Genomic DNA, 14117 nt, shown 5'->3' with positions numbered 1-14117 from the left:
TAACTCTTTAACTGGATAACAATAAAAAGTGTCATCGTAGTGGGGAACATTTTATTGATGACTTTTTTTCTTGAAAGTATTCCAGTTTGTGTAACTGTATCTCTTGCTGCCCATCACATGCCATAATCTGCTGTTAGATGCAGAAGATCAAGTGCCCTTTTTGGCTCAGGAATGTAACAATCCCCTGTTTTCTATTCCAGGCTGTGTGCAGACAGTGGCAATTATAGGGCCAATATTTGGCTTTCTCCTGGGATCCCTGTGTGCCAAACTTTACGTTGACATTGGCTTTGTAGATTTGGGTAAGTCAGAACATTTGAGTTTTAAATACCCAGTCAGGCTCCAAAATGCCTATTTTAGGCCAAGAACACTCGGGTTATTTTCTAGGCATGAGGGGCTAGCAGGGGTAGAGTGGGCACTCCATGAAATGAAAAAAATGACAGAAGTGTAGTGGTCCATGCAGAATAGGCTGGCAAGAAGGATGGGTGTAGAGGAGGAAGGAGGTCTGACTCTTCCTCAGCCCCAGCAGGTCTGCAACAGGTGCCTCCAAGAGATGCTTTAGTAAGGAGGCTCTGGGGAGATCATGGGAGCCAGGAGGAAACAGGGCTGAGGCTGCATATGCTTTTTTAATACTCTGTTGTTGCCTAGAAATGTGGTTTGGCGGGGGTACCAAGTCTCCAGATTGCCCTTCTTCTGAGAAAACAGGAAGAAAAAAAAAAAAAAAACCAGGAGGAAAATAGGTTTTTTCCTGGAGTTTTTGTGCAGAACAGCCTTGCTGGGAGCAAGTGAGTGGCCACCTGGACTGCCCCAAGTGCTGGTGCTTTGCAGCATTTCTGGGGATGTGCAAGTGGCACAGCAGCGTCAGGGCTTGGCTGCTGCTGTGCCCCAGCAATCAGTGAGTCCTCAGCATGTCTCCACAGCTGCTCCTGTAAAACACCCACAGTGACACAGAAAACAGCTACACCTGGCAGGGCTGGGGATGGAAAGCCCCTGCAAAACCACTTTCCTTATTAGCAGCACATGTCTGTGGCAAGCACATTTCTCTCCCTCTCAGGATTTTCATAGAGGTGCACAGAGAGAAATGAAAGAGAAAACAATTTCTATTTCTGTTCCTTGTTTTTCCTATGTGGAATGTGTTAGGAGAATTGTTTACCTGGGGTGATTACTTGATTGGATTCTGGTGAGGATTGTTTGAGCCTGATGGCCAATCCAACCCACCTGGGGCTGGACTCGAGAGAGAGGGTCACAAGTTGTGGGAGAGTGAGAGAAAGTAGTAGGTAGTATAGTATATTAATGTATTTTAGCATAGTTATAATAAAGAAATAATTCAGCCTTCTGAATTGAGTCAGCCATCATCATTTCTTCCCATTGGGTTCACCTGCATTTACAACACACGTCCTCCAGATTTATTAATTTGCTGCTTCTTTTCCACTCTCTGCAGACAGCGTTGCACTCAGTCCCAAGGACGTGCGGTGGGTGGGGGCGTGGTGGCTGGGCTACCTGATAGCTGGAGTGATCAGCGTCCTGGCTGGCATCCCCTTCTGGTTCCTGCCCAAACACCTCACCCAGCCAGAGAGCAGGAAGGACTCCAGCACCTCTTCTGAGCACTCCAAGTTCATCATCGAGGAGAACAAGGACCAGGGCGCATCCTCTTGGCAGCAAGCGAAGCTTGCAGAGATGGCAAAAGGCAAATCACTTGAGTTTTCTTCCTGATTGTTGAGTTTTTCTCTCAAAGGCTTTTAGACTTAAAATTTTTATACTTTTAGTCCCTATTTTAGACTTAAAATATGTATACTTTGAGTCTGAGAATTATGGTTTTTCCCTTTCGTTCTCCAACTCCATAGTACACACAAAAAGGTCTCTTCAATGTTCCCTGGAGTTGCCATGGCATGAGAAACAGCTGAGATTTGTAAAATTACAATAGTGACCCAGCACGTATCATGAAGGTCTACAAAATTTTTTTTTAATTCACATGTAGTGACTGTTGCAGAAGCTGTGCTTAAAAAAAAAACCCAACCCTTGGTTTTTATTAATTATTTTTTCCTGTAAGTTCTTGCATTAGGAAAACATGTCCAATATCTGATCAGAATATAGATGGGCACAGAGCAGCTACAGTATTAGAGGAGGCTGTCTGGATTTAGACAGGAGCTGATTTGAACGATTGCATTTCCTTGGCCATGCTTTGCTAAAAGCAATTTCCCTCAGAACTTGAACCTGCACCTCAATATGCCTGTGCTTACTGTCAGCTGTGCTGAGCACTCTTTGCCCCAAATTAAGCTAAACAGTGCTGTGGCTGTTGAGAACACTTAGAAACCAAATCATTCCTAGTTTATGATGGAAAGAAGGTATTTAAAGCAAGATATCTCTTCTGAGGAATTGATGCTTAGTGTTTTGCTCCACTGTTACTCCATCCAGAAATAGGGGAGTTCTGTTAGGAGCATCAGGGAACTCCACAGATTCCCTCTGAAATGTTTTGCAGTTTGGGGTTTTTTGGAAGGTGCACACATGTTACAAAGCATTACTCACAGCAGTTATCTCTCTGGCCTGCTTGTTATTTCTGCTGTTTTGTCTTGCAGACTTCTTGCCATCACTGAAGAACCTCTTTGGGAATCCAGTTTACATTTTGTATTTGTGTGCAAGTATTATTCAGTTCAATTCTTTAATTGGCATGGTGACATATAAGCCAAAGTATATTGAACAACAGTATGGGCAGACATCTTCAAAAACTAACTTTGTTATAGGTAATGCTATATATGCTTCTTGATATCTTTAAAATGGACATTTTAGGAGTGGCACATACATATAGGAAAAATTGTATTTTTTTAGGTTTTGTTCATTTCTTCTCCTTACTTGCCTGACTTTTAAGTTATAGCTCATAGAAGGTAAGTTATTTCATTTCTGCTTCAGAACTATTTAACTCTGAGTTTATCTATGCAAGAGTTACTGTAAAAGTTTACATTATTTGATATCCTAATTCTCATTTAACTGAAAATTTGAAAAGTAATGTATGTGCAATGCAAGAAAAAAGCTGAGAAATAATTTTAAAAGAGTTTACATAAATTTATCATCAGACAGATCTGCTGCCTTGGTGGCTTCCCGTGAATTTCAACAAAAGGAAGATCAGTTCAGTGAGTGCTGCGGGTGACCCTCCAAAGAGATTGGTGTTAAATAAAAGGAGGGCAAGTCATATCCCAGGCTGAACTTACAGCACAGGAGAGAGAAGCTGCTTCAGCCTTTGGGTACAGAGAGCAACATTTTTGTAGCTGACTTCATAAGGGTGGATTGACTGCCCAGTGGCTGAACCTGCATGTGGGGTTCAGCTCCAGAGGTGCAGGGCTTCAATAGCATTAAGCAGCAAAGAGGGTTACATCTTCCCAACCCAGAGGGAGCTGCCTTGTTCCAGAGCAGCATTAGTTGCACAGCAACAGAGGTATGTATGTGCAGGAAAGCTGTAATGATCCATTGTGCTATGTTAATTCCGTTCAACATGAAGCTGGAATTTCCTGGCACCAAACTCCTCAAAGCAAGGAGAAATCTTCAAGTACAGTTGATGGCCAAAAAAGTCCAGAAAACAATTCCTACATTCAGTGTAGTACTTCTCATTTTATTTAAAGATTTTCTGGAGCTAAGCTTTCAGGTATGTGCAAACTGAGTGAGGATTAAGAACGATTTGATTTCTCTGAGCACAGGGACTATATCCAACAGAGAGTGTGTCATGGCTTGGTTAGGGAAGGATCCTGTGAGTGGCTGTCCTTGCAATAAGGTGCTTTTTCTTCCTCCTTTCCCTTTCTCTCCAAATCCACCCTTCCTAAGAAACCTGAGGGCTGACTCAAACTCACAGTGTTTTTCTCTTTCACAACCTCTTTTACGCTTCTTTTTTTATGAAAAACAGTTTCTATCACAATCTCTGATAGATATCAAAATTGTCAGAGCAATTGAAGCACTAAAAAAAAATTTAAAAGTCAGGTCTTGCTCTGGCTTTTATAACATTTGATAAAACTAAATTTGTCCTCTAGGAATCAACAGGTGACTCCACTGACAAACTAATTGTGGGAAAAAACACCTAGCTTAAGAAATTGGAAGAGCATTTTCTAAATTTTATCTATAATCTCTCTGTCAAAGAACCAGCAAAGAAGCATGTCCTTGGGAGTAAATTTTTCACAGCTGTCCCAGCACCTTTGTAACACTCCAAGGATCAGTCTAAATCTGGTCAAAATAATATGCCCTGACTGAAGATCTTTTATGTTTTGTTCCTTCATCTGATTGCTGCAGCTGGTTTTTGTGGCTGACAAGGTTAGCCCATTGAGCTGGGGTTTTCGTTAATATAGAATATTTTCTTTGCTTTCAGGTCTTATTAACATTCCTGCTGTGGCCTTTGGCATATTCTCAGGAGGTCTGATCATGAAAAGGTTCGGAGTCGGTGTTTTAGGGGCTGCAAAGCTTTCCTTGGGATCATCTTTCCTTGGTTACCTTTTGCTGCTGTCGTTGTTTGCGATGGGCTGCGAGAACGCGGAGGTGGCCGGACTGACTGTGTCCTACCATGGGTACGCTGGCAAGGTCATGCTTCAGCAGAAAGGGCCACTGCAAACCAAACTCCTTCCTCATTTTGTTTCACAAAATATATGTTGTTGAAAAGAGAGTGACTGACCTGAATGTTCTTCCCAGAAATTTGATTCAAATCAGTGGAAACTACTCCATTCAAGTGTGTGTTGTGTCATGACCCTCTCATGATTACAGCATAAACCAGTGGGGCTTATGTCACAAGTGCAGATTATTTGTCTGGTTACTTTTTAAATATTATTGCCATCCTTTGAGACCAGTGATTCCTGAAAATGTGAGTAGCTCACCGGGGGGGGAGAGATTTGATTAATTGTTTCTTGCCTTTGTGTGCCACTGAGCAATGACTGGCATTTAATAGCCTTTGAACTAAAAACTTAAGGGTTAATAGATTAATTAAGAGATACACCTGAGGCTTTTTACCCATGCTATTACTCTGTAAAACTAACTTTTTGGGAGGAGTTTCCAGCATTGATTCACAGAAGCTCTGGTAGATGCTCCACTGGTGTCTGATGACTGAATTTGGCAGAGATCTGACGTGCAAGGCAACAGACACTCAGTTTGGATTAATCCTATTCTGATAAATTCCTTGCTAACTTCTACAGAGACAATTTCCCATGAGTAACTCACTCCCTTCTGTGCCACTTGCCTAGTTGTGTTAAAGCTGCATAATTAAAATGTTAGAAAATCTGAGAAAATGCGTGACTATAAATTGGTAGTTGTCCTCCTTAATAAAGTAAATGCTATCTCACAGTAGGTGGTGTGATAGTGTGAAAACCTTTGGATAACAGAGAAATGAGGATTTACATTGCTGTGGATGTGAAGAGACAGCCTTTAAGGCACTACAGAGGGAAGGTGGCCAGGTGCTCCTGGCAGAGAGCGTAGCCCCGGAGCTGATCGTGGTTCCCTCCCCATCTGCTGGGCAGCACCTTTGCAGCTTCTCTTTTTTCCACAGAGCCAAACCAGTGAGTGATCACGAGCAAGCCCTGTTTTCAGAGTGCAACTCGGGTTGCTCCTGTTCCAGGAACGACTGGGACCCCATCTGTGGGGAGAATGGAGTTACCTACGTGTCCGCCTGCCTCGCTGGCTGCCAGGCATCCAATGGCACTGGGAAAAACACCGTAAGATAATCCTTCATTTCTGCGTGAGGTGGGATCTTTCTGATACAAGGCACTGGGATAAACACCAGTAAGACAATCCTTAATTTCCATGTGTGTGGGAAGCCAGGGCTTCCCTCTGGCTGCTCTGGCAGGTCTGGGACCCTGTAAGATTGAAAACTCTTTTCCATGGACGGAGCCCCCAGAGACACTGTCTCTGATCTCTGTCCATGGAAAAGAGTTTTCAATCTTACAGGATGAACTACAAGCTCTGAGTGTTTGATATAAAGGATAATTAAGTGTGGCACGGGTGCAAAGTAAAATTTTAGGATTCTGGATTAGGGGTCCAAAGGGGACAAGATGGAGGAAATTGGGTGTGTCTCATCCTTTTTCTCCTTCTTCATGCCCTCCATGTTTCACTGTAGTGTTGGCATTTTTCTGTTGGTTTAGGTTGGGGACACACTGTTCAACGTAGGTGACAGATATTGGCATGTTATTGTAAATCCAGCCCAGGGAGTTTCTGGTATTTAATGTTTGTACCATCCCACTGAGGGCAGAGCCCCACACACTGCCCTGCAGGACAGAGCTGGGCACGGCAGCAGAACATGTTAGAGATCAACAGAATAAACAACCTTGGAACCAGCACAGACCAATTATGGCTTCTGCTTTGGCAGCGGGGCTCAGAGACAGAAACTTTTACAATCTCAGAATCATCAATATACCTCAGATTCCAACAGACATGAGGTGGGATCTTTCTGATTTGACCAGATCTGGCAGAGTAAGTGGGTTTAAACTGGGCACGGCACATCCTCCTCAGCCTTGAACTCCTCAGGGTTGTTAGCAATCTGGCACCCACATTTAAAATTTTTTCACTTGTTCTTACCAGCAGAAATCACAAGCAGAGAATTTTGGAGGGTTTTTTAAATTATTTTTTGAGCTGTTGGCTACCATTTGGAAAAAAACCTAATAACTAGATATCAACAGTAGATACCTTCTAATTTTCTCCTTCATTCTATAAGTCTTTTCCTTTCATAAAATATTTCCCACTTTGGACTTAAACTTTCAGCCATCCAGAATGTGCAGTTCCTAAACATCCACTTCTCCACCATTTAGGTTTTCATCCACTTTTGCTTGCTCTCTTCCAGGTATTTTTTAACTGCAGCTGCGTGGGAACCTCTGAATCTCCACAAAGCTCCTCGGCTGTGGTGGGATCATGTCAAAAAGGAAATGAGTGTCCCAAAATGTTTCTGTATTTTCTAGTAATATCAGTTATCACCTCATACACTTTGTCTGTAGGTGGCACACCTGGATACATACTACTTCTAAGGTAAGAAAGAATTCCTGCTAGTATTGCCAATTTTTTTCGAAGTGTTTTGACACATGACTGGTGCTCCCTTCCCTCCTGGTATTCCTAGTAGTGGGAAATGTTTTGCAGCTATGCAAGGTGACATGTTCCATATAATTGGTCTCTCCCAGATTTTTCTCCTTGTTTTAACAATTTTTTTAGCATGAGATTTTTTTTTTCCTATTGTCATAAGCACAGATTTATTGAATGCTTGTCCCAGTGCATATTTAACTGCTGGAACTATTTGTCCATCACTGTAAGCTTTGAAGCTAATTTTAGCAAGTGCAAAAGCATTTAATACTACAAGTGCTTAATCTGGATTTTTGTCAGCTACTTGCAATTTTTGGATTCCAAGTCCTGCTCTGTTCTGTTTTGGAAATCTTTCTTTCTCAGTTCCTTTTTCCAAATTATTTCCAGATGGGCACATTCTATTTCTCAAACAAAACAAGAGCAAATCCAGTCTAACTAATCTTTAGTATTATAGCTGTTTTTTCTTGCTCCCAAATTCTCTTTGGTTTTGAATTCAATTTTTTGGACCAGGCCCTGTCTCATTGCTGGTATCTTTAAACCACATGGACAATGCCTGTGTTAGAGCTGGCCAAACATAGGCTATATGGAAAAACCTAAATAAGGAAATGTGACTTCAGCTACGGTTCCATCACAGTCCTTGAATCAGAATAAATATTCACATAGAGACTTTTAGAAATGGCTGTGGTGAGGATCCTTCTCCAGTGCCCTGCATGAACACTGCCAGTGAGGTGCACACAAGCTGCACAGCTTTCCTCACACACCATGCAGGGTTACCACTGAGTGCTGCAAAACCACACAGCATCTCCCTCTCTTCCCGAGGGCTCACTCCAAGAACAATCACACTGTAATCCATTCTAGACCATTTTACTGAAACTTCTGCACAACTGAGCTGTCCCTGCGCCAAGATGAGGATGATTCATGAGTGGAGAGCTTGCAGCAAAGCCTTCAGGGTTTCTGCCAGATTGCTCCCTGTGGTTGCTTCTGACACATTGGATAAATATGCTCTATGCAGAGATGCAATTCCCTTCCCTTTCCTTCTACATCAGGTCTCCTCCTATCCATAAGACATGATGGAAAATGTACCAATCTAGTCCCACACAGGGCTCAAAACTGTGGTAGCCATGCTCAACCTCTTGCTTTCTTCTTGTCTCCACTGTGTAAAAAATTTGAGTTCTTTGGGAGATGTTCATAACTGAACATGCACAAGCTTAAATCACACAGAGTTGCCTGCCCTTCTCAGCCATAAGAACTTGCCCTTGGGGGTCTTACTGCTTAATCAATTTAATCAGAAAAGCTTAGAAAGGTTTTCAGTTACAATACTAAACCACTTTGTCATATGAAATCAGAAAAACAGTTTTATTGGATGTACTCCAATGCTTTTATTGTTGTTGAAAATCATTTGACTTTGAGAGGCATTTAAGTGAAACTGAGAAGTTATGTGTTTTTCTGCTGAATTGAAGGCAAGCATGTTTGATGTGCAGCTAAATTAAACGTTACAGTAAGTTCAATCCTTTTTTATTTTTTTTTCTGCACCGCAGATGACGTGTGGGCGCAACTGCACTTTAAGCTCACGCTTACTTTTGTCTTTTTTGAAATCCAACACTGATTGACTTTCTCAAAAAATCTGGCTGGATTGAAAGTGTGCTTCTGTTACCGTAAGGAAAATAAATTTTCCTTGAATCCAAATAGTCCCAAGGTCAAGCTGCAGGCTTCATTATGTATTTCTTTCCAATTATCACTTTTAAAAATTATTCAGTATTCAGTCATCTCTGTTACAATTCCAGCATTTAAGCAAGCTGATGTTTTCAGATGAGCAGATATCATTGCACCTGCCATGGAGGACAAATACAGCCAAATCCCCAAAAGCCTGTAAGATTTAGTGGCATTTACTTTGATGGTTTGGACACTGAAGTAATTGAAAAATGCTTACAGCTGGTGACAAAGTCATTTGTTGAAATGTCATGTTCATGGTATTAGTCTAATTACAGTAGCCAAGGAACTTGGGAAAGCCCTGAAGTTTTTGAGAAAAAAGCCCTGCAGTTCAGATAGCTGTTGTTCAAACACCAGCTATTAATAGCAGGTGATTAGGCAGTGAAAAGGAAGTCTCAGATCTCCCTAAGAGGTCTGGCTATCACTCAGGATCACAAAGGGTTCCTGTTTCCTTGCAAAGACAATACAAATTATAAAACTATTTTTTTTTTAATCTGAAAAAGAATTTTTTTTTCAGGATATAAATTCTGTGAAACACGTATCAAATATCCAGTTATTGGTTTTATTTCCCACTTTTTGCTTTCTATGCCCTAAGATTTGTTCAGGAGGCTCTAGGCTGAGGAGTGCTTGTGTAGCAAGTTTCTAGTAGGGGAGGAAGACACTGTTCTTCCAACTTAAAATCATTTTACAATCATGCCTTCATAGAGGGCAGTGCTTGTATAAGCCACAATCAACAGATGGTGTGATGATAATCCATGGCCAGGGCATTAGAGAATAAAGTGTTGAAAACTACCCTTGGTGAGGAACTGTAGAGTTAGTTCTGAAATGTCTTTATTATTTTTTTTAAACATATTCCAAATACATTAATCTTTGCAGGAGCAGAGGCCACCCTAGTTCAGACCACACAGATTGTACCTCCAGAGTGCTATGTTCATCCACAGTGACAAATTGAATTTCAGCCCATTTCTCTTTTTTTCTGATTTATATTGAATAGAATGACTGTGACAGAAGTTTTATTAATGACCACATTAATATATGTGTTACCCCACGTACCAAAACTATCCTAGTTTGACCATGTGGCTAGTACTGCCCACTTGCCAAAATCAAACATACACCCAGATTTGTGCTGGATTAGGCCTTGTAATAGTCAGTCTGGTACATACTGGAGTAACAGCAGGTTTGAGCAGCTGGTGGGGGAGCAGGTGATTCCTACAAATCCAAGAGCCTCCACGCTCACCCTGCTGACAGCAGGGGTGGGAAAGGCAGCTCCAGTTCTCCTGCCCAGCACCTCTGCCTCCCTCAAGGAGCCAGCACGATGATCTAGGGCTGGAGCATGGCTCATCTGGAGCCAGAAGAACTGGATGTCTGTGTGGGACTCACCCTGCAATCTTAGCAGAGTCCAAATGCAGATGGTCTGCTCTGTCAGAGAATAGCCTGGAGGATTTACCTTTACAAGAGGTGTGATCCTGATCTAGAGAGGGTGTAATGAAAAGTGAGTGCCTAAATACCTTGTACTAGCCTGAGACTTGATCCTGAATTTCAGGAAGTGTCTAACTGAATAAAACCATCCAATGGATGCATGATTTCACTAGCAATTTTCTTGTCCTGTGTTAGTAACACCTAAGTGCTGATATCATCTGAAAATCCACAACCATCTTAAAATGTGATGTTGAACATAGATGTTCAGAATTCCTAGATGTCGTTCTGGTTTTATCACCTTTTTTACACATTTCTGCAGTTTGGTAAAAGTCTGTGATATTAATGAGGAAAAGGTCACATTTCTTTTCTTTCTCTTGCTGTCTATTTGTGTTCTAATTGTATACACCTGATTCTTTATTTCTAACTAACACCTCTTTTATTATTATTACTTTTAGATGCATTAAACCCCACTTGAAATCATTTGCACTTGGTATCTATACCCTGGCAATAAGGGTACTTGGTAAGTCCATTTGTACTCCTGAGCAGGTTTTAATACACTCCTCACTATCCATTTCTCTTAGAGTTAAGCTTTGATTGTTGGAAAGAACAATGTCTATCTGCAAATAGATATCATATGATTAAAAAAAAAAAGTTGGAAAAAGGAGATTGCTTTGTGCTTCATAATTCACATAATTATATCTTAGGTATAATTAAAATACACAAGGCAAATATTTATAGAGATGTGATCCTGTAGACTATGAAGCTAACATCAAAATTATATCTTGTCCCCTTACTCAGCAACAAGCATAATAGAACAGCTGTGGCTGAGAATTTGTGGTTGCTTTTCAGGCATATATTCATTAGTTTCTAAGGGAATTAATGTGACTACAGGTGTGCTGTGTTCACTGCAGCCTTGTGGTAGAGCCACCTGAAATCAAGGGTGACATAAGATGCCAATGAAGTGGAAATTTTAAAATCCTCTAGGTTTTCATGAAAAAAAGGCAAGCCCCCTATTTACATGAGTGAAGTTAGATGAAGTGGATGAAATGACATCAAAGCAAGCTATTGGCTTCTTTCTGACACCATTGCATGCCAGAATTTTCTCTCCAGGCTTACATTCTCCTCCAGCACCCCAGGTGACACAGAGTGCAGAATGTCCCCATCAGCACAAGAAAAAAGGCTTTTCCTTTCCATCAGCCCAAGAACTGCAGTAGGTTTGCCCCTGCCACAGTGGGATCTCAAGATACTTGGAGGATTCCTGCAGCCCCACTGTCTCTGTCCGTTCTCACCCCCACCCACCACACAGGACACCCCTACACCCAAGCTGAACAGGCTCCATTGCTCTCAAGAAAGGAGATACTTCTCCTTTCTATTTTTTTTTTTTCTCCCCCAGAGATGTCCTGCAGGGTGAGGAAACCAAACCGTGACCAGCACTCCTTCCAGGGACTTCTACAGGCTTTTTGATGTTTTGTCATGTTTTCCTGGCTTCCCACAGGGAGGAAAGGGTGGTGTGTGCCTGGGCAGCACAAGGCACGTCTTCTCCAGGCAGCATCAGTGTGCAAGTGTCATTGCTGTTGGAATGTATGATTGAATGTTCTGCATGAACCTGCCCCTAGATCAAAACTGATCACCCTGGAAAGTAAATTTCTCACCTCTGTTTATTTGTTAAATACACCCAGCGGGGATCCCAGCACCAGTGTATTTTGGAGTAGCCATAGACACCACTTGCCTGAAATGGGGAAGCAAAAGATGTGGGGGAAGAGGAGCCTGCAGACTCTATGACTCCAGTGCACTCAGGTAACTTCTTTACCTTTTGTTCTTAAAGTACATCTACACCTGGCACAGGCAGAAGAATTTCTGTTAGAAGGTTTGAGTGAAGGATCTGAAACTGAATAAAAAACTCTGACTAACAATATTAACAATAATTCTCACTCTTTTGATTCAATCTCTTTTTGGGGGGGAGGGCTGATTATGTTGTTTCAGTATCAGCTGTAAATAATAGTCAGTTAATAATTCACAGAAAAAAAAAACAACAACTTGTGTTGAAACCTCAATATTATGCTAAATCTTCCCTCAGCTTTCAGTATTTCTGCTGTCATAGTGTATGTCTGCGTGTGTAAATAAGTTATTAAACCTCATTTTTCTCCATGTTGGAGCTGGATCAAAAAATGGAAGGCAAAGGTGCCACAGAACATGCTTGGCTTATCTAGAGGCTTAAGTGCAGAGTTGTCTTTATCAATTTATTGTTAGAGGACAGTAATTGTCTGAACTGCATTTGTGAAAGGCTACTCCAGAAATGAAGAATTGAATAACAGTGGTAAGAGGAAAATGGAAGAACAAGTTGTCCCTTCTCCCACCACAAGGAAAATAAACATGAGAGAAGGGTACAGCCTGTTTCAAAAACTTGAAGGAAGGAGCAAAACCTCAGCTGGGACTCTTTTTGCTAATAAAACATTCTGATGTTATTGTTGCTGCTGTTGTCGCTGTCATTATGCCTGTAAAGCAAAAATACCATCAAATGGTTTTGATATCACCGGTACTGTTTGTGAGGCAACCAAAAATTAGAGTAATTGCCCTAAAAATATGAGTGCTATTCTTACTGAAGCACATTGGGGTGGAGGTTTGGCAATGCCTGAGATGCCTTCTTGAGCACAGACCACTCTCTACCCGACCTGGGTGATCTGACAAACTCCCCTCCCCAGGGTCATCCCTTGATTGCAGTGTCCTTACCCAGCCTTACCTGATGAAAATAAGAATGTGTCCTTGATGCCTTCTAGTCTTGTGCTGCCTTTGACACAGGCTCTGATCAATCATTTCTCTCTCAGGTATGTGTACCTGGGGCTGACTTTGGTCTTGGGCACGGTGTCCATTTTCTTCAGTGTTGCTGTCCTTTGGGTTCTCCGAAAAAGGTCATCTCCACAAGATGAGACCCTCTCAGCCAACGGGGAGAGAGGCACCCGTGGGACAAAGAGCAGAAAAGATAATTTTTTCAAAAGTGACCAGTTAATTCAGTCAACTTACTGGCCAGAAAAGGAGACCAGACTTTAGGAAAACTGAGATCTCCACCATGATTTTACCCAGTGAGTAGTGTTCCAGGCAAAAGTCCATCATCAGTGAAGCAGTATCTTAGTAGCCACCCTGAAAATGTTCACCTTCTTGCAATTTTCACCCAAAAGCAAAGACCGCCAATTTTTTTAGCATGTGAACAGCTCTAAAAACACTGCTCACCATTTTTTTTCCTGCCGAGGGAGGGGATTTCCTATGGCTGCCATGGGACCAGCCAAGAGGAGCCAGGGCACAAAACCTGACTTGGCAACCTGGAAGGTGGAGGGATCTCCAGCACGGAGTCCATCCTGGCGAGGCACGGGGCAGGAGGAAGGTTTGCTGGGAGGAAAAATCAGCCACAGGCTCTGGGCACCTAATGAATTCAATCCATAACACCTGGGATGTGAAGTGTTGTGGTTAGGAATCTGTTCTCCAGTAGCTTTTGTTCCAGCACAACAATCAGCAATAGAAGTTGTCCTTACAAAGAGGCCACAAGAGTACCATCCAAAGGAAACTGGAATGAAAATAGAGCTTCTTTAGGTTTCCAGCAGCTTCTTGCTACTTGCTAGTACTCAGTGTACTAAATAATTCCATGCACTTTATGATGTAATAAAAAAATTATATGAGACACATATGATTTCTATTTTAAAAAGCTATGAGAAGACAGCTTGGGAAAAATAAAATTTAAATTAATTAAAAAACCAGGTGACTTTGGGCTTTTCCTTTTAATTTCTTGTATTTTCTATCTGAAAATAAGACATTTTTGGTCTTTGTAGATATTGGATATTATTATATTTGGGGTGGGCAATGCAAAGGAGAGCTGTTTAATATGAAGAAAATCTCAAGAAAGCTTGCACTGGAAAAGACAATTGCAGCACCACAGGGATATCCTTTAAAGCAACTAGGATTTTTGAGCA

At 41.7% G+C, this 14117-nt stretch overlaps 1 protein-coding gene across 2 annotated transcripts in view; it reads left to right on the top strand.

The window, feature by feature from the left end:
- Nucleotides 1–13889, top strand: part of SLCO1C1 (solute carrier organic anion transporter family member 1C1) — a 29609-nt gene extending 15720 nt beyond the window's left edge. For both annotated transcript variants that reach the window (XM_085569556.1, XM_085569557.1), the window contains 9 exons: nucleotides 201–299; nucleotides 1439–1684; nucleotides 2574–2738; nucleotides 4346–4541; nucleotides 5510–5675; nucleotides 6797–6978; nucleotides 10611–10675; nucleotides 11835–11952; nucleotides 12981–13889. In XM_085569556.1, the coding sequence (XP_085425682.1) occupies nucleotides 201–299; nucleotides 1439–1684; nucleotides 2574–2738; nucleotides 4346–4541; nucleotides 5510–5675; nucleotides 6797–6978; nucleotides 10611–10675; nucleotides 11835–11952; nucleotides 12981–13203 (1460 nt within the window). In that variant the 3' untranslated portion in view covers nucleotides 13204–13889. The remainder of the gene's footprint in view (nucleotides 1–200; nucleotides 300–1438; nucleotides 1685–2573; nucleotides 2739–4345; nucleotides 4542–5509; nucleotides 5676–6796; nucleotides 6979–10610; nucleotides 10676–11834; nucleotides 11953–12980) is intronic.
- The last annotated feature ends 228 nt before the right edge of the window (nucleotides 13890–14117 follow it).

Source organism: Lonchura striata, chromosome 1A (genome assembly GCF_050655825.1).
Source record: "Lonchura striata isolate lonStrDom1 chromosome 1A, ASM5065582v1, whole genome shotgun sequence".
NCBI lineage: Eukaryota > Metazoa > Chordata > Aves > Passeriformes > Estrildidae > Lonchura > Lonchura striata.
The sequence above is the reverse complement of the archived record's forward strand: the minus strand, read 5'-3'. Positions and strand labels throughout refer to the sequence as shown.